Here is a 25,921-nt window from a genome sequence, read left to right as displayed (position 1 = left end):
CTTCCTTCCTTCCTTCCTTCCTTCCTTCCTTCCTTCCTTCCTTCCTTCTCTATAAGTGTGTATTTAGGGCAGAAAAGCAAAGGAAAAGGGCTAGGTGTTGTTAGTGTAGCTGGAGATATTAAGAGAAGAATCATGTTGTAATTTAGAATAAAACCTCACTTACAGATCTCTGTGTTGTAAGGCAGCCTTGCAGCGATCTGTCTAACAATTGTGCAAGGTCAGAACTCACCTCTGCTAATGTCATACTGGTGTGCTCTTTCCTTCTCCCTGAGATACTTTGTGGTTTTATGTGTCGGTACTTCAGAAGTGCCTAAACAGTCTTGGGTGAAAGAGTGTCTTCTAGTCCCATCATTATGGATAAGACACCCAGGCAGTTTGACTTCCTTTTCCTTTCTTAGAAGTAGAACTATATTTTTCTTTTGTGAGTAGGGTGGGGGTGGTGCTGGATATTCAGCACCCAGGGCCTTCACACTGAGCTGTATCCCCCCAGCCCTTTTTTATTTTTTAAATCTTGAGATAGGAGTCTCACCAAGTTGCCCAAGCTAGACTTGAACTTGCAGTCCTCCTACCTTGGCCCCTCAGAGTGCTGGGATTACAGGTGTGCTTCTTTATACTTTTTGTTAATCCTGTGCATTTGGGGCAGATGCAGAGGATTCCTTTGTTGATTTCCCCTTTTGTTTTGGTAAAATGTAAATGGTCTCTGATTGCCATGGCAAAAGAATCATCATCAATAGACTGTACTAGATGCATAGAATGTGGGGGGCAACACCCCTTTTTGTTATGGGGTGTTGGGGAAAAAGGACACCACTGGTGCCCAGATTCATTGTAGTTGGCAGCAGTGTTAAAATCAGCAGGAAAAGACACATTGTGTGATTCCAACTGCCATTTTCCCAAGTTTCACTAGAATTACAGTATGATTCAAGGTCCAGTTGAAATTTCCTGTCAGCTTCTGAGGATAGTAGATCTGTACAGGTCAGGCCTTGTCTTGCAGTCATAATAGGAAGCAGTCTCAAGAAAGAAATGCTAGTGCATATGCTAAGGGTGCCCTCCAGGGCTCAGAGCCTCAGTGGCCCTTTCCAACTGCTTCTGTTCCGTGTGACTCAGAATTCCTTGAGTGCTAAGATTAGTGGTGGGTGATCTTAGATGAATGGGCAAATATAGTGATCTGTTTCTTTTTTCTCCATATCTCTTTTTCTTCTCATCTCATCTAAACCAATGAATTTGTGTAGTCCTTTATAATACAGAGATTAGTGCATCCATTTTCGTCAGTTTTTGTCATTTCCCCCAGGAGCTGACTCTTTGCAAGAGAAACACTTCTGTCTTGTCAGAACGACAGTGATTACTCCACAGTTTGGATCATCTCCAGCAGCTTTGTTCTCTGAAAAACGAACTTGATTTGATGAATAAAAGTTTGGTGTATTTGATGAGTCAGAGGGCAGGAAGATGTCCTTGTTTCTGATGAGGCTCTTACCGTCAGACACATTGAACATCAGGGATAAAATAAACCTTAATCTCCGAAAGAAAAACCCTGGAGCATGAAACTGTTCCCACTAGAAATGCTGTAAATCTTGCAAACCATGTAGGTTTTCTGTTTGGGGCAACATCAAAGGCCAGTGACTTTAGAGATTAAAGTGTGTTTGACAAGCAAAACTTTCCCTGTGCCCTGCTCTTTACGAGATTTGGTCTGTCTCTTGCTGGTGTTTCACCTCCAGATGACTTCCTTTCTTCCCGAGAAGTAGGAAGTATCACCTCCTCAAATCCAGAGTAGGCTGCCATGGTTTGCTCATTTAAAGTCTATTCTAGGCCCGGCCAGCGGTCGCTTCCCCATTGTCCTGTCCCAGGGGAGGACAGCACTTTCGCACGGCCACTTCCCAGGGATCCTCTTATTTGTGGAAGACTTTCAGAGCCTTTTGCTGACTCTAAGATCAAACAGCAGGAAGACAGTGGTTTCCTTCAGCTTGGACAAAGGGCTTAGTCTTTTACCTTAGAATTTCTGTTTCTTTTAAAACTGTTTACTGTGATGTCCCAGAAAAAAGTGCTTGTACTTTTTAGGGTGGAGTGTTTTGTTTTCGTTTTTTTCTTTGTTTTGTTTTGTTTTGTTTTGTTTTGTTTTGTTTTCGGTTTCTATCCATGTTTGGGATGTCTCAGTGCTTTCTCATTTGCAGATTAGAAATAAGTGACTATATTTTAATTCTAATAAAAAAACCTTTCTTTTCTGGCAAATTACTGACACCATAAAAACTGTTCTTCAGTAACATCTTTGTTGGAGAGTGAGGTATGATAACATTTTACTTTTCAGAAGAAAATAAAGGACTATTTTAAAGTAATTGTCATCTCTCAAGTTAAACATGCCTGCCTCCCGCCAAGTCTGTCTAATATCTGGCATTCGGCTGCTTTTCAGGGTGGTCAGATAGCAAGTAGGGGACAGATTGCGAAGGCAAATGGCTTTAAGGGTAAAGCCTGCAGCGTAAAATCTCATTACTGGAAAAGTGCTTTGTGTTTGAGGATAGGTATTCCCAAGGGGAAGGATGGTGATGGTGAATGGTTAAGGGGCTCACTAAAATATCTTAAATTGTCTTCGTTAAACATGTAGCATCCTTAGAGGTCAGACAGAGCTGAAACTTGAACAGCTGTACAACAAGCATCTGAGATTGTTTTTAATTGTGTCCCCTTTCTTTAACAGCAGTAATTCTTGTTTATATTGTCAAGAACCTTTCCACTGAGCACAAGCACACCATACTTGAAGGTCAAATGCTTAACCCTTCTGCATGGTTACAATGAAAATGGACCCTTTTGTTTTCATTAATGTATACCCCAGCCGCATATACAGGGAGAATGGGAGCTCCAAGCGTTCACCAAGCTGAAGTAACTTATTGTAAAAGAGCCACAAAGAGAGCATATTTTTGTTTCCATACAACAGTTGTTTAGCCTTTGCCTTGTGCACCCAACCACAAAACAGTATGCTCATTTATCAATAGGCAGAATTTTTGGGTGCCATTTTGTTCCTTTGACCTGTGTTACTTTTTACTGACCCGACCAAATTGCTTAAAAATTTTCCCTTTCTGCTGTCAGTGTTTAAAGCTGCTTAATGTCTCTGAAGTGATCCCTCCTTTCTTTTTAACACTTTACATTCCTGTTTACCGCAGCACCTGTTACTGTAGTGAACCATGAAATCACAAATGTTATGCAGCCCTTATTGACCGATAATACTTTATTAAATATAAATAGAGTATCCTCCTGTCTCGGGGGTGGTGCGTGAAGTTAGACAGGCAGATGCACAGATGTCCATGGAGACACATGTATTGATTTGTGGGGGCCAATCAGGAAAGTAGGTTGGTGTATTTGTTTGTCAAGCAAGACATACTTCTTTTTCTGTTCCTTAAGAGTTAACCAAAACTCAAATGGCCAGTTCAGCAAACATTAAATATGAGCCTCAAACATGAAGGCTTCTTTGTTACTGAAACAAAAATACCACAGCAGGTGGTAGACTTGAACACAGGAGGGAGGAGGAGGTTCAGTTGTTGCCCATTTTTCTAATCCTTTCAGAATACCCATTGTTTAGACCCTGAAGTTGAAGTGTTCACGCTCAGTCTCTTGGAGACAATTGCAGTGTGAAAGGCCTATGCCCATCGTGGGCTTTCTACAGCAGTTTCATCTTTGGGTATGGAATGTGTAACTACCAAGCAGGGAAGGAGAGGCAATTATGCCTCTCAGATGGACCAGTAATATCTGCTTATCAAAGCATAAAACTGTTCTCAGTGTGGCAAGCTAGAGATAAGTAGGAATTTGTGCCAACAGCAGAAGTAGCTTGCAGATTTTATACTTACTAATCAAGACCGAAATGTGGCTTTTGTTGTCCTTGGGGCTCTTTCCAAAGCTAAGGTTAAACTCTACGCAGTCTATGCCTATTTAAATAAAGGTGCTTCACAAGGGATATAGCTTTAAAAGGATTAATAATTGAAGTTGGAATAATTTTTTCCCTCAAAATGAGTGAATTAGTTTATAAATCTAGACCTCAGAACACTCCGAAAGGGAGACCTTAAAATGAACTAAGTGGCCAAGGCAGGGCTTTAGACACATTCCTATTGCCGCTCTTGAGGAGGGGTACCAGATATCCCAGTCATGTGCCAACCCCTTCTGTGTTTTCAGGAGCATCCAGATTGTTTCTTTTTTTCTGAATCACAGTTGGAAAGATTGAAGAAAATGAATGGAGTTTGATGATAGTTTTCTATTTTAAATTTGTGAGAAGTCTAGAGTTGAAAATTTTATTCCTTAACAACCTTAAGTACAAATTCTAATAGTTTGACAGATGTTCCTTAAATCATGTTTTTACATTTACTCCTTTCATGAACACTAGCTATTTTTTCCTAGCAGAAAGAAGCTACTTTTCTGCTGCTCAAGCCACACGTCAGGTCAGTGACAGTTGCTGGCAGAGGAACTACCTGTATAAATAGAATGGCTTTTGCCAAATTTGAGGACTTTGTAACCTTCTTAGTTATACTAGCGTCAGGAGTTAGTGTTCCCATCTGACATTCATATTCTGTTCCTATGAAATATTTAAAAAGTAAGAAATAGTGAAAAAGAACTCTGTAAGTGATTTTGTCATTTTCATCCTTAACTGGAGATGTTACATCTGGGAAAGTGGTTCTCGGTGGAAAGATAGCTTGATAGATCTGAGGTTTCAGCTCTCATTCCACTGTTGTCTTTCTCTATTAAAAATTTAAATTATTCCTTATAACCTCAGTCCCTATCTGTGTGACTAAGTAAGACTCTTGAGTGAAGAAGGACCCACTGTTCCACTAGTATGCTGTCTCTGAGCCCTACAAGAGCTTAACATCTGTTACCCTAGTTTGGTTAACCATTCTTCTCTGCCACTCTGGTAGTAAGATCCTTGGCCAGTTACTAAACAGTTTGGGCCTTAGTGCCTTTACTTGTAAAATGAGTTTGCTAATGGTACCAACCTACCTAGTCGGGTGGCTGGGAGGATTTAAGGAGCTGCTGTATTTCTTCCTACTTCACAAAAAGGGCTTCATATCCTATTACTTTGGTGGGTAAACTGAACTGAACTACCCAGTTTAGTTTGGTGGCTAAACTCTGCTACCAAACTGCCTACATTTGAATTTTGGACCCATTTCTCACTTAGAAGGTATGGATCTAAGACAGATCACGTAACATTTTTGTACTTTGATTTTCTTATCTATAAATTAGAATAATAAAATCTTACTGCATTTTATGAAGATTTAAATCAAGAATGCATGAAAAAATGAGTAGGACAAGACTTGGCACTTGGTACATGCCAAATAAATAATCACTATGCACACCTTTCTGGTAATGTTTTTATATAGTTACTGTGGTGGGATTTTGTATTTTCATGGCTACTATTAATGCTTCAAAGATAGACATATAAGTTGTTGATTAAGGTCCTAAATTCCTGCATGAAAATTCTATCGCAAAATTATACGGTATACAAATATGTGTGTGTGTGTGTGTGTGTGTGTGTGTGTGTCTGTCTGTCTGTCTTTCTGTCTGTGTGTTTGTCTATCCTTGTTGGTCTTCCCTCTCTTGGTAAATATGTTCCAGAGAGCAGGTTGTACCGATAACACATACTTGATAGTCAATGGTCTCTATGCAGGGACTGCATTTGTCTCAAGTAGATGTTACCTACCTGTGCAACTCTGCACGTGCGCTTTTTGTGCATTATCTTTCCTTACCAGATTTCTGTTTCTTTCAGGGTTTTAATAGTCACATTGTCCATAGACGCTTCAGTATAATTTCACCTCAGGAATCTTAGGAAGAGTAAGGTACTCAGAGTAGCTGTGTTTTTGTAATAATATTTATTAGTTTTACCTTTATTCTTATATAGATACACGTTTTAGTTTTCATTGTCTCAAAATGAAAAGGATAATAGTACTCAGCAGGTTAGTGTTAAATGACTCTGTTCAGGTTATGAAAGCCAATGAACAGCACATTGTAGTAGATCAAAATAACTATAAATTAAAATCAATTCTAAGAGCTTAAATCAAAGATTTAGTTCATGTAAATCCCTTGTTCATCTTCTACCCTTTATGTGTACTTTATTTCTCTACCTCAGTTGTAAGTGGCTAGTGGCCAATGTTGTGACCTTTTAGATTTCTACAAGACTCAAATACATTGATAGGCTTATCACATTGTAATTTGCTTTTGGTGCAATTTGTTCCATGTGCTGGGTATAAAATATGCTCATCTTGGACTTTCTATCTCAGTTTAACTCCTTTTCTAATTTTGGAATGCAGGTAGTTATTTAACAAATCTGAATTTTCTATTTAAAGAAATGTGATTAATAATACTTGCTTTACTTAATTCGTACAGTTTTTATGAAGGCTAAATTAGATGTGTGTTCACAAAAGCACTTTGCAAATTAAGTCATTTTACACATATGTTAGCTTTAGGCATAAGAGTTTGATGCCTGGGTTAGATTTACTTCTATTGCTTACTGGTGGAATAAAATTTGGCAAATTATTCCACCTTTCTGAGTCTTTTCTTACAAAGTGAAAATAATAATACCTTTGTCTCATAGGCTTATTATTAAGTTTCAATGACACCTGCCGATAAACACTTTGCATACAGAAAGTGTTGGATGATATTCTTTGCTATATTATACTTGTTATAAAAAGCATTCAGATTCAGCTTATCAGGGTTACCTTGTTAACACTGAGCAGGAAAAGAGCAGGAGTAAAGAAAAGCTTAAAAAGTATCATGAGTGGTACCCAGTTCTAGTAGTGTTGATGTGATTCTAAATGACCACTACTCTCAATTTATCTTAAATCTTAGTAGCAAAATTCTATGAACGAGACATAGCTAACACATACTGGCTGGTTATCAAATGTCTGGTACTTTCCAGGCCTTATGTATAAGGAACAAATCCTTTCAACTCCTGAAATAGATGCTATAAATACTCTCATTGTAAAGATGAGGTGACTGAGGCCCAGAGAAGATAAGTAACTCACTCAGGGCCAGCTTGATCATAATGCAGTTGATCCCTCTGGAACCTTTCTTTTTCCATTTCATGCTGAAATAACCTAAAGACAAGAAGGACCCCCTGGCTCCCCAACCATGTTGTTTTTTTATTGCAGCCAAGAGCTGAGAATCTCACTCATCAACTTTGCTACATTTGAATTTTGGACTGTCTCAATTCCTGCTCAGATACAATGGCATTTAAAATGCAGAATTGTGCATGTACCTGTATAATTTTCCCAAATCTCTAGTTTATAAAAATATATCTTTCTCATTCTCCAAACCCCTGTCTACCAAATGTTGCATGAGTACATCCAACTGCACATCTCTACAACTGAATGCTTGTAAGGTACTCTCTGTGCCTCAGTTTCCTCAACTTTAACATAGAGGTGTCTCTTGTATGGTGATTGCTAGATTAAAAGAGACAATGTCAATGAAATGCTGTTGCTTTGGCAGATAGTCAGCTTTCAGTAAATGTAGCTCTTGTTCTTATTGCCACTATGGCGGGGAGCAGTTCTCTAGGCCTGGGGCAATAGTAAGGTCTCTGCTGGGCCTTCTGGCTTCACTCTCCTGGGCCATTAAAATTTCCACTAGGGCTTTGGTTTGGATGTTACTGAAAGAAGGGGTGAGTAGAAGGGGGGCAGATATACACAAAGGAGTGAATTATAACAAAGAGCCTTTTCTGCTTCAGTTCTTGTGTAGAAAACATATGTTCAGTGGTGCAGGCAGCAGTGGGTTAAAGACACACTGTAGGGCTGCAGACAAAAGGCCCGAGCTCTTCCTGCATTCACAATGTTTCCAAACATATTCACTTGTCTCACTTGTTAGGGACTGAGCTGTCAGCTGGATCCTCTTGCAAGTGTGATTTCTTTTTCCCGTTCCCTTTCAAAGGCATCCCTCCCTCCCCTCTCCCCCAACGTTTTACACTTCATATAATCCAGTGTGCACGACAGACCACTTCAGTCTTTGTGCTACTGATGTTTAGGGGAAGGCGGGAGCTGATCTGATGGAGATCCTGGGTAACTTTTCATTTGCTCAAGGATTGGAAGGTGCTAAGCCACTTTTTGGGCAAACATCATCAGTGGCTCAATTATTTAGTGCTTGGTGTAGTTAGCCATTGCTTCACCTTCGATTAACAGTGAGGCCAATGAATGGATTAGTGCAGTGGGATTCTTAGAAGTGGCAGCTGGAAATTAGTGACGTGTGTGTGTTGTGGTGACTCTGGGAAAGTTCTTTCTTTTATTTATAGAATGAATAGTTTTTGATGCAAAGACAAAGTAAGACACCGCTAAAATAACTGCAGAGACATGAGATGTCATTCTATAGTTCATTATGTGAACTGTGTGGTCATGCTCATACTTAATTTTTGATCCATATAGTACTCTGTCTCATGGCTGTTGATTAAATATTTTTATTTTCTTTATTGAGAGTTTTGAAGCTCTGTTGAGTTTATTTCCATGGATAGGATTTTAGGAAGATAATTTTGTATATATTGATGTTTATTATTTTACGTATCATATAAAACTATTAGGCACAATACAGTAGTGTGTAATCTTTTACTGACGCAGCTGGGTGTCTCTCTTGGGCATTTTACTCTTCCTAAGTGGCTGAGTGAGAATCTCTGAGATGAGAATAACATTATCATCAGACTTTATACAGCATACTATAGTTAAAATATGAACAGTTACTATACTATACAGCATACTATACAGTTACTATACTATACAGCATACTATAGTTAAAATATGAACAATTGAACAATAGTCAATAAGAACACTTTTCTAGAGAAGACATCTTGGATTCTGTCTTCATTGCCATATTACTTAGTTAATTTCAGTGCTGTTATTTCTTCCTTTCAAGAGTCTTACTCTTGCTTTCTGTGCCTCATCTTGCTTATTAGTTGAGTTACACATTCTGGGAAGTGCCAGCATTTTCTGAGCAAGGAGAGGCAGCAGGAAGGCTGAGAATTTCCCATTGGCATGCAGCTGTAAATGGGTTGTTAACTCATTTCAGCAGTAGAGGCAATTACAATCCTACTAATGAATAGGCAGTCAAGTGGAATTTTCCATATATGGTGTCTTCTGGAGTGAGGATAATTGTAACACCTAAAAATCCACAGACAAAAGATACTGCATAAATACTTTCTAATGGAAAGTGCCAGCCAAGTCATCCCCACCAACATGTGTCAGAACTGATAATGGAAACAGCTGAGGGTATCATCATTTTTAATGCTGTCATTTGAAAATCCTTGAAAGGAAAACACTGGAAATGTATACGTAATCCCAGGTGGCACAGATTTTAGGAATGGATAAAGTGAATAGACTGCAAGTCGGGATAGACTTGCTCCAAAGTTGACACCTTTCTCCTTGGCCTGAAGTATAGTATCATCCAGCTAAGAGCAGAACAACTGGGGGACCAATCAGTATTCTTACCCATATTGAGTGAGTTCATTTCAGAGTTATAGGAAAGAGGCATGAGTAATAAGAGTGTGTTTGAGAGGCCTTCCTCCCATTGTAGAAATTTTGTTTTCTCTTGTTTTTAAAGGAAACTAATATTTCAGAAGCTGGAATCATTCCTGGGCTTTCTGTTTAAAAATAATAATGTTGTGTCTTTCACCTCTCCATGAATCAACTTTATTATATAGACTGTGGATAATAGTGACGAGGGGTTGACTCTACTGAAACAAATGAATCTATTAGGGTACTTGCAAAAGAAGGGGAAAAAAAGAACAATGATTTTGTAAACTCCATAAAGGTCAAAAAAAGGCTCTCCGTAAGTATGCAGAGACTAGAAATCAAATCCCATTTCCTATCATAAGAAGCCCGTTGTTTTAGTCGCAGTAGTTAATGTACTGTATGTGAAAGATTTAAGACTAGTTGGAAAGCTTTGCTTCTGTTTTATTAGGCTGCTATTGAAAAGCCAACAGCATAACTTCAACTAGGTGCTCTGAGATTTCTTAATGGGCTGTCAGGGGCAAGACACCAGGGCTCTGCTATACTAGCTCTTTCCTGTACATTAAAAAAACAGGGGCCAAGTGATCACATACAGAAGTATGAATTACTTGATGCTTTCTCTGTTCCATATGGCCAGCCATGTCTTTGGCAATTAATCATGTACAAAATCAGTCGAGTGCTCTCTGAAGCATTGAAGTCAACATTTAGTTGTACCTGTGCCAGTGAGGGCAGTGGGGTTGCAAGCGTAAAATAGCAGGATGAGGAGCTGCTGGCGCCAAGGCCCAAGCAGCTGGCTTCTATAAACAACACTTTTCCCCCACCTTCACCTTTTTTCACTTTTCTTTCTTCTTGCTTTCCTTGACAAATACATGGGGTGTTTCTCATCATCATCTGCAACTCGAAAGTTCCCAACAAGATGTCTGAGGTGTAGCTTTCATCCACTACCCTACCTGCTAGCAGCCTTAGCATCACAGTGGCCATCCACATGACTGCCCCAAGACTTCACACAATGCATACAAGCTGCTGTGATTCCGTGGCTTTAGGGAAACACATAAAGTATTGTGAATTTTCCACTGTTACAAGGAGAAAAATGGCAGGTACTGTGTGTGTGTATTTGTGTGTGTGTGTGCTTGTCTTGGGAAAAGAATGTCATCATTCACAGTCATGGCTGTAATATATTAAGATTTAAAAAATAGTTATATATGTATTTTTTCAGTGATGTTTCCCCTAATTTTTAGAGTATGATAATAACAGTTCTAACATTTATCAAGCATTTTGATTATGCTGCGCATTGTGATTTTTTTACTTTGTGTGGATTAATTAGAAATAAGCTTAATCTTCACAAGAGACTTGGGAATTAGTTGCTGTAACCTATGGCACTTTACAGATGAGAAAATTAGTCACATATTTCCTCTGAATTCTTCCCCATCAGACATTTTTGATTGCTCTAAGATACCTTCCTTGACTCTAGTCTAGTTACATAATGGAAGAACAAACACCAAGATGCACCTTACTGAGTATGCTGGAGGACCCATATTGTTCAACTCTATTGAGCCATTCATTTAAATGTAGTGGATCTTAGGTATAAGACCTAAAACTGTGAAACTAGTAAAAACAAACAGACACCCCAGGAGAAATAATTGAAGCCATGGGCATTGGCAGAGAGTTTTGACTAGGACTGTAATAGAACAGGAAATAATAACAAGAATCAACAAATGGGAATATATCAAATTAATAAGTTTTGCAACCACAAGGAAACATTCAACAGAGTGAGGAGATGACCTACAAAATAGGGGAAAATCTTCATTGGGTAGTCCAACATAGGATTAATACCTACAATTTATAAAGAATTCAAAAAGCATTAACACCAAGAAATCATATTGCCCAATCAATAAGTGGGCAAAAGAAATGAACATATACTTCTTTTAGAAAGTAGAAATGGCAAAATATATTTAAAAAATGTGAAAAAGTGAAATATCTCTAGCCATTAGGGAAATACAAATCAAATCTACATTGAGAGTTCATCTTACCCAGTCAAAGTGGCTATCATAAAGAATATAAAAAACATATGAGGCTCCAGGCTCCCATCTCCAGTATTGCAAATAAATTAAAATAAAGTAAGGTGCTGGTAAGGTTGTGAAGCAAAAGGAACCCTTTTACACTGTTGGTGGGAATCTAAATTAGTATGTTCATCATACAAATCAGTATGGAGGTCACTCAAAATACTAAAAATAGAGCTACTGTTTGATCTATATATACCACACCTTGGTAGGCACCCAAAGGCATTAAAGTCAGCATTCCTTAGATACCAAATACCTATGTTTATTATGGCACAATGTACAAGAGCCAAGATATGGAATCAGTGTAGGTTCTTATCAACAGGTGAAATGATAAAGAAACTGTGGTGTCTGTACACAGAATAGCATATCACTGGGGTGTAAAACACAATGAAATTTTGTCATTTGCAGAAAAATACATGGATCTGGAGATCGTGTTGACCAAAATAAGCCAGACTCAGGAAGACAAGTATTATACATTCCTCTGATATGTAAAACATGAAAAAGACAACAAGAAAGTAAAGGGAGACTATTTGAGACGGGACAAAGGGAAAGAAGATGGGATGTGAAGATGTGATGGGATGTGATAAAAGAGGACATGAGTATGACCACCATACTTTATACACATCAACCCCCCAAGCATGGGAAACTGGGGGGATGTCGAACAAATGGGTAATGGAAAGAATGATGAAAGTGTGCTATATGGGTGTACAAATGGCCAAAATGCAGCCCATTCTTCCCTGTAACCAATATGCACTAAAATGTGGGGAAAAGTAACAGATTCAGTCATAATATTTTGTTAGATTTTATTATATATTCTATTTTCATGGAATTTTGGAAGTAAAAATTGCATAAGAATCAAATCTTTCTTTGATGCACAAGACCCAGTGATTCAGTTAATCCACATACACACAGAAAATGTGGGTCTCTGAGATGAAGTAAACCAAGTATGTCTTCAGGTAGAAATAAAAGTTTACTTTTGTCAGAAATGTATATTCCATTGCCATTCATATATTGTAGATACATGAATTCAGCAAAGTAATCCAATATAGTCTAGTAGTCTATAATAATAGTGGACTATTGGCATGACTGGCAATGTCAGAAGTTGTTGACTTGCGCCTTTTACAGCTCGGCATATTAATATGGCTGTACTTTTTATACCTTGTTTTTATACTTTTTTTGCTGGATGGTTAAGACCAAGATAAAGCAAAACCTATATAACAAAAAATGCAACTTTCATATCTCACAAGGTCAGTGAAATCCCCTCAGGATTTACCCTGAAATCCTGTACTGCAGTTTGTACATCTTTTGTCCATGTCAGCCATCTGGATGAGTCACGACCAATGCTTGACCGATTTGCTCCCTGTGAAAGTCTGAGAGAATGTTTTCTCTCCTGGTGACTCTCCTTAGGCACACTGTACATTGTCAATCACTTTCCTCTGTGGCCCCATAATCTCCCTGACCAGAAAATTTGGGACACCACTGAGCTACAGGAAAGGAGGATATAAATGAAGGTCCATTTTGTAGTGAAAAAAAAAATAGGTGTATATCTGTATATACAAAATAGATAGATATACAGCTACTTTCTCTTAGTTCAGTGAGATGAAAGTTTTGAATACTATTTGAACTAATAGTGTTTAGACAAGATATCATGGCTGCATCTTGTACTATGAGTAACTACTACAAAGACAACAATGTGCAGTGTATTAATTACTGTAACTGTCCTACTAACCTGTTTTGAAGCTCATTGCTAGTTCTTTCTCAATAAAATTAATATTAAAAAAATGAATTAAAGGGCTACGTTGTTGGCAGCCCCTTAAAGTCTCCTGCCTTTGAGCCTCCCTTTCAAGACAGTCACCTTATCTCTAATTTTCCTTGTGAGTAGACGCTAAAGGGGGGCAGGGAGGGAGGATGAAGACAGCAACCTCAAGTAGTCCGGTGGACGCGGCACCCATTGGTGACTTGGTGTTATCTCTTAGCCGAGGTCATCCAGGATGTGTTTTCTCAAATTCAGGAAACAGGGGAAAGAAAGTTTTAACATTGTGTAAACATTGGCACCCCCAAAACCTCCTGCTCCAGGAGAGGGAGATAAGGTAGGCAAAAGGACTGGGAGGAATGTTTATTTGTTCTGCTGAGCCGTGGGTCCAGGCATGCTGGAGATCTTCGGTGGTGTCCAGTCCAGTTTAGAAAATGTGAAGGCATCACTCAGCATTGAGGCTGCAAAGGCCTCACCAAAGAGCCATCTTAAACTGACAATCAGTAACTGAAGGAAGACCTGAGATCGACCTTTCTTTGATGGGACTAAGCCTATCTCAGTGCATTCTGTGTCTTTCTTCTTAAAGGGGTAGGGGGAAAAAAAGGAAAGAAAGGAAAAAAAAAGTGTTCCTGGACTTTTGAAGAGGGGAGCCCTGGTCAGGTTTTTGACAGCCTGTGGCAACGTTGATGTGAGGAAATAGCTTTCCCAGCCGATAACATCTCCAACCACGTTTCTTCACAAGTTGAACCTTAGCCCTCATTATCAGTCAGAGCATATCTTTGTAATTTGTGTGTGCAGAGGGGAAATGCAGCCTTTCCATGAGGCAGCTATGTGTGTGAAGAGTGCTAGGAGGGGCCTTGTTCCTGGAGTGACGGTGTTACTTCTGTGGTGGTGGTGGTGGCATGGATGGGAGGCGGGAAAGACACAGTTCAGGAGCCCTGGCATCAGTGTGCCTTTTGAAATTTGAACAGCAGTAGGAGAATTATTATTTTTTTCTTAAATAAGTTAAATTGAATAATTACTTGCCATATTTGCTGAAAGCCATCTTGTTGTCCTGTATTTCCTTAGACAAAGGTCTCTGACTTATTTTAAAAAAACTTCTAAGTTTGGAATCATGGGCTGTCAGAAGATGTTACTCCATATCAGAGAGGACCCCAAAGAATTTAATACTTAAATAGAATTATTAGTAAATATATGCTTCTTTTAAATCCAAGTGATTCCTCTCTGAAACTTATGTGAACAAATTCTACATTATTGCACATGTGCTTATATGTGCTTTGTTATGATGCTATAAAATTATGGCATGTGAGAGTTACTAAATGTCCAGAAAAATTAGGGGGATTGTAAATTCAGATGTGTGAGACTTTTTTCCTATGAAAATTTTAACATTTAAGCTTAAAATTGAAAGCTACTTAGAGTGTTGGGTTTTCTCTTCCTGCCCCTTCTTACAGATTTTTTGTTTTGGTTTTGTGCATGATGTTTGAACTAGGAGAAAACCAAAGACATTGGGGCATTCTCTTTAGTATGCTATAATTTGCCAGTGTCCAAAGTGGTTTTCTCTACTGAAATGGAGAAATGAGATTTTTGGAAGAATGAGATTTTTTTCTTTTGGCTTACTAAGAGAGGATGCATAGATTACATGTAGTCATGAAGGCCATGGAGATAGCTCAGCAGTCTAAGTGCCTGCCTGGCAAGCACAAGACCCAGGTTCTATCCCTGATACCACATGCTGTGCTAGCCCCACCTGTGTGGAGCCAGCTACCAAGACCAGGCGTGGTGGTACATACCTGTAATCCCAGTACTAGGGAGGCTGAAACAGGAGGATCACTAGGAGTCCAAGCTGCATAGTGAGACCCTGTACCAAATGTGTAAAATTTAAAAATATAAATTAAATAAATAAATGTGGTCATGGTGTAGCTCAGTGTTGGAGAACCTTTCAGAGCTTTCAGTGGTACAAATAGCCCACTGCAGCATGCATGCTGTAGGTGCACCACTGCTGGTATATTGAAACTGTACGTTTTTAGATCCATCCATCCAAATGAGTACTACCCTTCTTGGTAGTTAACTTAGGAAGGGCATTTAGGTATTTTTTCTGATTCTGTTGCTTAAGAATAGCTTTTACAACTTCTCTCCTAGAGTTGTATTGGAAATGGTTCCGATCAAACCCAAGCTTGTTTCACCCATTATTTTTTTTACTTTGAATAGTACTCTTTTTTTGGCCATGTGCCACATTTAGCAGACGTGCTCCAGCATGTCATTTGTCTTCATTTGTTGAAAGGATCCATCAGCAGTCTGTGGCCAAGGTGTACTGCTATAGTAGGTGCCTTGGAAATAGATGCAGATCCTATCTGTTACAAGACATCTTGTGGTGTGGGGCAGAAACCTTTAGATTAAATAAGTGCAGTAGAGTTTGGTGAGGTTTCTGGGATGCTCCGCGATGGTGCAGGGGAAGGGGTGATCATCCGTGGGTGTGGTGTATAGCAGGCTTTACAGAAGAGGCACTTTTTGAGATGTTTCTTGAAGAATGAATAGTCACCAAGTCACTGGCAAATTATATAGCAAGGGTATAAATAAGGTAAATAAGGTACAGTATGGAGCAACCGTGTGTGTGCAGATGGGCACTGTTACTTGTGTGTGGAATACCGTAGATGATGGCAAGAGATACAATCTGAGAAGAAAGCAGACTTTGTCTTTGCTTTTGCCCATGCCAAGAATTTTGAGCTTTTATTTAAAAAATACCATTTCTCTTATTTCTCAGTGTCTGTAATGAAAGCATTTATAGATAGAAAGACTCTGGTGCAGGTGGGGTTTCGGAGACCAAAAATTCCTTGATGACTGGGACATCCTTCTTGGAAGCACCAGTGCATCTTTAAGATGGCTTAAACACCACAGTTGGATAATGCTGAGTTACTTAAAAGGTAGTAACATGGTCATATCTGTGCTTTTAAAAAGTCACTGAAATTCACAAAAGGGATGAGATAGACACAGAAAAACCAGGGATAGGCCTGAGCTAAGCTGGAGCAGTGCGGATGGGACAAGTTGAAGTCTTACTGAAGAGTGGGGAAGAGCAAGGTTTAGGAGTTTGCTGCAGGAAGTACACTGACGTGGAGGAGACTAGAGTGAGTCTTGGTATTCTAGCTTGTGTTCTTGCCTTGGTTACAGAGCTACTCACTTTAGGGAAATACGGGAGAAGAATTGGTTTGATGAAGAGATATGAGATTGAAAAGCAAAGATAATAGGTTCAAATATGTCCAAGCTGCAGATGAGCTGTCGTGTTTGAGGTGAGAGGCTTAAGGAGAGACACTCATGGGGCTGTGCTCCGTGCGGAGGGGGTAGTCACTCACAGAGAGAGCAAGCTGCAAGAGATGAGAGGCAAACAGAGGCAGCTGAGGATCCCAGAACAAGGACCACCCCTGGGAGACTAGAAGGGCTAGGTTACCTATTGGGCAGTGCTAGGAGAGAGGGGCATCCCCTGACAGAGGAAGGGCAAGTAAAATCAGGGACTGATCCCAAACACAGAACCCACCCTCCAAGGATAGACTGTACCACTGAGGTTATGCAGGAGCATATGCCTCTGGTTTCCACGTGGCATGGATGGAAGTGTGAGGGTGATGATTGTTTAATGCCTGATGTCTTTTTGAAAATTTTCGTTTAAAGTAATAGACAACAACAAAAAATTTTTAAAAATAGTCACTTTCAAGAATCTTTTTGTTAAAATAGCACAACCTTGCCCAATGTAGCGAGTTTAGGATGAAACTAAATAGTAAGAATCAGAGTGGTATAGTATCAGGCTGCTCCTCCTCACAAGAATCTGTGGAAGCATTCTCGTCTCATGGCCACTTACAGTTACAGGAAGGACCCACAGTTAGGAGATAACAGCTGGGATTTGAGCACCATTCCTAAGATATGCTTAGTCCTAAGCATATGGCCAGTAATTCCTTGGATTTCTTGTGCAGAAAAAAACATTAATAATGAAATGAAATTTGATCTCTACAGCATGTTTCCTAAACCTGTGTCTTTCTTTCCCTATATTTTGAGGGTTAGAAGAGAGAGAATGTATTTTGGTAATAGAAGACAGAAGACCAATTTAAAAATTGGTACTTATATGAAGACAGTTCTGTGCTGCTACTAGTGGGAAGGTAGCTTGTTAACATTCCTGTGGGTGAAATAAATTCAGCACTGTTGAGTGTTCAACACTGTTAAAAGCTAGCTTTTTTTTTTTTTTTTTTTCCTTCAGGGATCGAACTCATAACCTTGAGCTTGCCAGGCAGGCGCTTATGCTACTGAGCTATATACCCAGCCCTCAGAACTGTTATAAGGAGAGAAATATAATTGTTAATTATTTAGAAAAAGTATGATCTTTTGACACTCTGAAAATTTCTTTTTGTGCAATGACTTTTTTACCCTAAATTTTATTCAATACTATACTTTAGAACCTGGGTGCTGAATCTAAGATTTGTTTCTGTCATAGAATTTATTATCAGTTGTATTTGTCCATATTTTGCTACATATTTATTGGATGTGTTTGTGTGTGAACTTGTTTTTCGTATTCATTCTTGTCTTAAAAATGTGATGGAGATGGAATTTATTTGTAATGAAACTGACTTTGGGGACAGTAAGTCAGTGAGTTTTAATATATATTATATAACAACCAGCACAATCAGGATATAGAATAGCTCTATAAAACACTCTCATGCCGTCCTTTACTCTACTAGATCCCTAGGAACCAAATGGACTCGTGAAGTATTTAACCATTTGATACTGGCTTCTTTCACCCCATATATGCCTTTGACGTTCCTCTAAATGGTTGCATGCATTAGCTGCTCATCATGTTTTCTTGCTCATTAGTAGTCCACTGTGCTGATGGATCACAGTGTGTTCATTCACTGACCCTGTGTGTGAGTTTACCTTCTTAGAGTGTGTACTGGGAATCAAACTCAGGACCTCATGCTTGCCAGGCAGGCACTACACCACTGAGCTAAATCCCTAGCCCCTAAACTTAACGTTTATATAACATAACTTCTTAAGAATCTTCCATTGCTCTTTCATTTTGCAGTATTTGTTTTTCAAGTTCTTTATTCACTGATTTGACAAATACTATTAAAATTATTAGGCAGACAGTAAGTATAGTGGTGACTTCAACCGACAACATCCTTGTGAGACATTATTCTTTTAAGTCCTTCCTCTCCAGTCTTGTAGAGGCTGCTCAGAGTCTGTGGACACCAGGATCCTTAGATGCAATTTAAATGATATGAAAGGCAAGGAAGATGTGATGGCTTTTTGAAAAATATTTTCATAGATTCAAAGGGAAAAATAATTTATTTTCATCATGATTTTGGAGCCATCTAGATGTGTACTTTGTGTTCAGTTTTACACATTTTTGTATTTTGGTGACATACTGTGCAGTCATGGGCGTCACGATGCCCTACCCAGCTTTCTGAGGCTCCTTTCAGCCTTACCTGAAGTAGGTTATCACACACCAGGAGCAGTGCGGCCGCTAGAGAGCTCATTGGTGCCCACGTGACTCTGAAATTAGGATTAGAGGCCACACATTGGCTGCTGTCTGAGTTCTGTTCACCCCATTGCTATTTCTTGTTTGGCTGGCTTCCTGTTTTTAAACATTTTCAAATGTGTTTCCAACATTTATAAAATCAGGAGTTTTTGGATTAAAAAAAAAGTAGATTCCTTTTTTATATAGAAAATTCATGAATCTGGCATTGCTGAGCCAGTTTTTCTGAGCTGAGGAGGAGTTGGCTAGAGCTGAATAGCTAGAGCTGCTTTAGACAAAGCATGTCCCCTCTTTGGGAAGCCTCTGCTTAACTCATTCATGTTATCTCCCTGGCCGTAGTGAGTATCAGACTTTGGAATCCCTGGCTGCTGGGTTTCATGTATTGAAGAAGTTGAGCATTCCTCTCTGTCCTGGAGGACTGAAGATATTCTTGTCTTAGAATTGAATGTCTGACAGGGTACATCTCTTGGTAAAGTAGATATAATACTGGATCTTTTAAAAGGCAGAGTCATTTTCTTGACTGGTGTTGTCATATTATTTTGGATCCTTCACAGTGGAGATACCATTTCCTGCTTTATCTGTTCTGTTCATTAAAGGAGCTTTTTATTCTAATCAACAGAAACAGAGTCTGTGAATTTGAACAAAATAGAACTTTATTTAAAGGATGCTGGATACCTCAAACTCTCAGAGTAAACAGAGAATGATCTGGACTCAGAAAGGTTGTGAAACCGTGGCTACTCCTAACATCATGGGTGTGATAAACTAAGGGGTTTATAAATTACCTCCAAAATTTTTCCTTTTCCTTTGTCATTCCTCATAAGAGTCAGAGTTTTGGAAAGGAGAACCCAAGTGCCCTGGCCCACACCCTTGTTCAGAGAGGGCAGCACACTTTGATTGATAGTAGCTCTAAGACTGCTAGCAATGAGAGAGATTTTCCTGAGAGGAGATCTAGATGCTATTTTCAGACAAAGGGGAACTGAGTGTGGAAATAAGCAACAGAAACAACAAATATATTTCTCAAGCTGGTCATGAAGATATTGTGTAGACACTGTAAGATGCTACAGAAGAGTAAAGAAGTCATATTTCAAGTTATGTGAAAACTAGTGATGACTGTGCTTTTAAAGTATGCAAATGTACTGGCATCCATTAGAGAAGGAATATGTTAAATAAGAGAAAGCGACAATTTCATTGCTTTCAGCCACTATATAGGCTATAAAAATTGCCCAAGAAACCACAGTAACTTTGAATTAAAATAACATTTATAAAATCTAAAGGTATTTGTTAAGGTATAATGTTCTTTCTGATTTTTGCGCTCTTGTTGCTTCCCCCCCCCCAAGGTCTTGATTTACAACAAGCAAGGAAAATGAGCCCCCCTCACCCCCCATCACTGATGTGGGTAGAAATTGAAAGTAATGATTCAAATAAGAGAGGCAGCAGGGAAAGCCTCAGCTGGGTGGCAGGAAGCAGAACGAAAGTCAGTCTGCTCTTTTTTAAAAAGGCAAAACAAACAACTCACAGTGAAGTGTACGTGAAAATCATTTCTAATAATAGCCCATGGTAGGCAATTCCCAGGGAAAAAAATCGTTGGTGTGCTGAGAAAATTAGAGTGAGAATGCACAGTGTCTTGATGTGTTACTTAAGGCAATGGAGCTTTAGAGTTTACCTTATGTGCCATGTACATTGATTAAATACAAAATATATGCTGGCCATTTTTGACCATCATTTACCGTATTGATTTGTTAGCAGGGGAACTGTAATAAAAAAGCCATTGATTTACTGTCCTTATTTGCTTATGGGCTTTTTTTATTATTAATTTTTCACTGTTTCTTTCTCTTTTTGGGATCATTTCTTCTAGACAAATGCTGTGCTTCAAGAAGTTAAAAGAGAGGGACTCCCCGTGGAACAAAGGAATGAGATGCTGACTGCCATCCTTGCCTTGCTCACCACCCGCCAGAACCTGCGGAGGGAATGGCAAGCCAGGTTAGTTCTCTAATGAAATGGGATCTGCTGTCAATGACAAACAAGAGCTATCTTGGGCTGAGCCCTTCCTTATTACTGCTCTTGTTCCTCTCATGTGAGAGGCCATGAAATATCAGCAAGTTTAAGATGTTTTCAGCTAGTTAGCTTTCTTATCCGTGGTGACCTACATTAATTATAATGCTCTGTGACGCCGTCTGCAGGTGTATATGATTTTTTTTCCTTAGTGGAACAGTTCGCATACATGTCTCCACCTTGAGCATAATGTAATAGAAGTACCTGATGTAATTTAGGCCCCTTTAATTCAGTAGTCTAGGACACTTGCTGCCACTTAGTTAGGGCAGTTGTCTGGGAAATCCACACAGTGGTCTCCTGTCTCTTGATTCAGCGAAGATTAATCGAAAATCTATTTATCAACCCCAGTATCAGAACTGACCAAAGAGGAATTATTTTAGCTTAATCTAGTTTCTTTCCACATAGACTTATCTGTGTTTAGAAAGCTGTCACTGGCAGAAAATTTCTGTAAATGATCACCTTTTATAGAATTAGTATGTACAGAATAAATATGTTATACTGCTCCTGTTTGCAAAACAGTTGGTATGTGGAAAGTTGGAACTCATTTCTCTAAATGTTAGAGTCATCCTTCAGGTAACTGTGGCTTGTAAAAATTAATTCAATAATACTTCGGTATCATTTGTCTCTGAGCAAAGAGGGAGAGGAATGAGGTAAATTATAGTTTATTTTGTCATAGAGTCTTATTTGATGTGGAAATATTCTATGTGCCTGGGAGTCAAGAACATTTATTGATAGCTCTAATATTATCCAAGTGACTTCATACAACAGAATTCACAGTCACTGATAGCTTTGCTAGTAATAATTATCATAAAAATAGATTTGTTTGGAGAAGACTGAACAGATGAACATTTCTTAAGATAGGAAACAGTAGAAACTGTTGGTTCTGATTGGACATCAGAAAGCTGCTTTTTCAAATATGTGTATTATCTCAAAATTCAGACTTGCACATAAGAATCATTTAATTCACAATTTTATTTTCCTGCTTTTTTTTTTTTTTTAAATGTGATTCTAGTAAATGACACATAGTTTCAACCAGTAAGGACGGAATAATTTCCAATTTAACTTTTAGTAGTTAATTTTAAATTTTCTTTTTATTATAATTTAAGTGTTATATTCATTTAAATTCACATATTTTGTTAAATAATGGACTATCAGTGTGGGGATATTGAAGATGTTTCTATCTTTCTGTGTGTTTCTATCTTCTCATGGTGATTCTTATTAAATAGCAAAGAGATGAAGAAAGAGTAATCTTGTAATCTCTCTTTCGTAATCCTTCCCTCCAAAGACAGCAGGGCCCAGAGAGAGAGAGAATACTTAGAGAATGGATGTCTTTTGTTGAATATATTGGGTTTGTTAACAATAATTTCCTAATACACCAAATCATCAGACAGCATGGCCAAAATGGCCTATTTAAAAGGAGTCTGGTTTCAGTGTTTCTGGCCCGTACTGCTAACAATTTAATCAGGAGCTGGAGCCAGTGCTGAAGTTGATGTAGTCTAGCATCTGAAACAAAAATTCTCAAGTTCTTTGTGGCAGGGAAGGAAGAAAGAAAACACTTAGCTGCTGACACTCTGCAGACTCCCTTAAAGCCAAACACCTGAAAGAAAATTTCAAGAGGGAGATGGCTGGAGAGTGCAGAAGGCGAAGTGTCCTCACAGTATTAAGTAACCGTAATCCTTTCCCTCATTTGATGTTTCGCATCCTGGTGCCCTATCATAGGATCCGTCTAAACAGATAGTCATCATATACCTCTCTTTTCCTCATCAAAGTGTCATCTGGTTGTCTGGGATCATCCAGCCTGTGGTGGTGAATGTTATAAAACATCCGCAGCAGCGCTCACTGAGCTGCCTGTGTTGTAGAGATTGGCCTATTGTGTACTTTGGAATTACATGAGGAAAAATGTGCTTTGACAGAAAATAATTAGCACTCCCCAAAGGCCAAGCAATAGGTTACAGCATTTTACTTTCATCAAAGCTATCAGGGGATCAGTTAGATTAGATAATAGAAATTTTTTCTTCTGAAAGTTACATACAGATGACTCTAATTATCTTATATTACACGTTAGAGAATGCATTATGAACTGTACAACTTCAAGAAATTTAGGTCAGCCAAGACTCTGCAGCTGGCAATAACTTTACCATGCGTCTATTGTAATAAACCCTCTCTTCAGCAGCAGGTTCATTTACAGTCGTGGTATCAGGGAGAATATTTTCAGTGAGACGTATGGCTTGCTCCTAAAACACTGGTCTCTCTCTGCCTAGGAGCTGAGCTATTGTCTGGGACTCTGCAGTCTCTTTAAACCGAAAGCATATGTTCCCTGTAACTTAGCATCTTGAGGAAAGTGTCAATTCTGTATGACTCAGGGTAACCGAGTTTGTCACAGTGTCTCACAACCTTGCGGTTCTAGAGGCACATCTGAGTGCTGTGGGTTTCCTTCCCCACACTGAGTAATCCCATAAACAGCCCTCTCCAAATAGGCTTATTAGGGCTGTCTATTCACTTCCCCAGAGTTGAATGATCCAAAGTACATCAGGAGCTGCTGTGTGAATGCAGGGTAAGTGTTAACAGAAGTGGTACAGAATTTCTGAAGATTTGGCTTTGTTTATACAGTCCACTCTGCCTGATGGACAGCTTGTTATAGCTTTTAAAGAACTGGGCAAGCCCTCTGATCTGACCCCTTCTTGACCTCCACAGCCCAAAGGTCAGCCTGCAGCTAATAAACTCAGAGGTTCTTAGGGTCTACTGTAGGAGAAGGCAGAAAAAGAGCAGCTGCAAGGACCGGGTATCCCAGGATCGGCTGCTTTGGGGTCACTCTCTGATAATGAAAATGATTACCAAATTATATGGAAGTTTAACCGCAATAGTGAGTAAGAGGAGGGTGGAGCCCAGCGTATTAGGTTTGATAAATGAACTGTGAAGAGGCCCATCTGGCTCTCAACATCTCTTCTCCCCCTCTTTCCCTACCAAGGGGAAACATTTTAAAATAACAGCAGTACATATAGACTCAATGACCCATGCAAGGAGCTGGAATGGATTAAGATTTAATGGTGACAGTGGAAAGAATTATCATTTGAAAAATGCACCAAAGAAAAGGTACAGTTCAGTGTCTATTCCTGAGTTGATTTTCTCCATAAAATATAAAAATCAGTGCTTTTATTTTATAGACAACCTCAGTATCTCACACAGATTACTGAAAATTTTGAAGACATTGTTTATCCTTGCCATAATTATTTGTGGCTTATCATCAAGGAAGAAATATGTTTCCGTCGCTTTGAACAGTTCAGCATGAGAAACATTTCATTTCTGCCTGCTTGCTCAGGTTCAGTGATGTAAGTTAAGTGTTAAAGAAAATACTTCACAAAAAAATGGTGTCTATTTCAGCATCTGACTGTTGTGCAATTTTTTGATATAGGATCTACATTATGACTCAGGAACATTGTTTCATTTCTGCTATGACTTGGCAGTTTTTCTGTAAAATCTAGAAGAAAGCACATCAGGTTAATTAAGCAGATTATGTTTGTTCCTTTCTTTATTTCTCTTTCAAAGAAACATCATAGTAGTGGTAATTAGTGCTGACAGTAGCTAGGCCACTCCATGCTGTGTGTCTCCCTACAGTCAACAGATAAACGCAGGCTTCTTAACGCTCTCCCCCAGCTTCCCATGAGCATGAAGTATCCTGGCTTCAGGCTAGTGGCGCTGGGGCCAGGAGCTTTCAGCACATGCCGTGACTCTACTTTCTGAAACAAGAATGGTCTTATTTAGCAAGTGTCTTTTGTGACCTTATTGTGTACAAAATACTGCCTGAGATGCTGTGGATCGTATAAATTGTCTTAAGTAGCCAATTTTAAGGGTTTACCTGGTGATGAGAATGTCGAGAGTTCCTAGAAAGAGGTTTGGGAAAGAGGTGGAGCAGTCCTTATCACTTGAGCGGAGAGTTGCTCTAACCTTCTCAGGAAGGTATTAAATTTTGGATGTCTTAGTAGACTCAGTTGTTGTGGTATTGAAAACCTCTTATATTGATCTACATTGTTTATATAATACAGTGTTTACCTAGACTGTAATTATATTAAATATAGAAATGCAAACCTTCTAAACATTACCCAGAGTTAGCGTATATTTTTACCTTAGGTTTTGACTAAACTACACATATGTGTGTGGCGACTCAGAAAGCTGGGTAAAGAATAACGCACAGACAAGGAACACTTTGAAAATAGCTGCTTTTTAAAACAAACAAACAAACAAACAAACAAACAAACATTAAAGCGGGGCCTCAAGTTTTTGCTATGCCAAGTGCAAATAACACAAAAGTAAGTCCATGGGGAGTTTGAGAAAAAATTGAGATACAGTTAATACAAATTTCATATGAAGTGAAATTCATCATTGTAAAGTATATAATAACTATTTTTGAAATATCTGCACAAAATTGTACAACCATCACCACCTTCTAATTGAGGAGCATTTCCATTACACAAAGTGAAACCCTGTACCTGTTAATGACCACTCTCAGTTTTCCCCTCTACCCTCAGTCCCTGGCAACCATGAACCTGTATCTTATCTCTATAGATCTTCCTATTCTGGATTTTTTTTTTAAAGAAATACAGTCATATATTATGTATGGCTTCGTCCATTTAGCATAATGATTTCAGGGTTCGTCCATGTTATATAGCATGTAAGTACTTAGTTTCTTTTTACTGCTAAATAATATTTCAATCTGTGAGTGAAGTTTTTATTTAGTCATTGGTTGATGGGCCTCTGGGTTGCGTCTACTTTTGGACTGTTATGAATAATGCCTCTATAAATATTTATGTCCAGTTTCTTAGAAAAGCTTTGGAACTACTTCAACTAAAAATGACGCTCCTAAGACCTAGATAGTTTTATTGAAACACTTTCCACATACTAGGATTGCACTGTTTTAAGAACTACCTGGTAAACATGTTTCTGGATATACAAAACAAGCATCTTAATGACTATTTTCCTGTTCTCCATGACCCCAGCCATCACCACTTATGGGCCCACCATGCCCATCTTTCTTAAAGCTCCGAAGTCTGGGTTCTAAAAACCAGCATACTCAGGTTTTCTTTATTTTCTTTTATTTTATTTT

General features: G+C 38.8%; 1 protein-coding gene across 3 annotated transcripts in view; it reads left to right on the top strand.

Annotated features, from left to right (window-relative positions):
- Positions 1 to 25,921, top strand: part of Fto (FTO, alpha-ketoglutarate dependent dioxygenase) — a 442,060-nt gene that overhangs the window by 259,976 nt on the left and 156,163 nt on the right. For all 3 annotated transcript variants that reach the window (XR_002822291.1, XM_023721791.1, XM_023721790.1), the window contains one exon: positions 20,624 to 20,748. Coding sequence is in view for 2 of the 3 variants with exons in the window: in XM_023721791.1 (XP_023577559.1) it covers positions 20,624 to 20,748 (125 nt within the window). In the remaining variant the exon portion in view is untranslated. The remainder of the gene's footprint in view (positions 1 to 20,623; positions 20,749 to 25,921) is intronic.

This window comes from Octodon degus, unplaced genomic scaffold (genome assembly GCF_000260255.1).
Source record: "Octodon degus isolate 3935 unplaced genomic scaffold, OctDeg1.0 scaffold00085, whole genome shotgun sequence".
In the NCBI taxonomy this organism is placed as follows: Eukaryota; Metazoa; Chordata; class Mammalia; order Rodentia; family Octodontidae; genus Octodon; species Octodon degus.
Note: the sequence above shows the minus strand (reverse complement) of the source record. Positions and strands in the feature narration are given on the sequence as shown.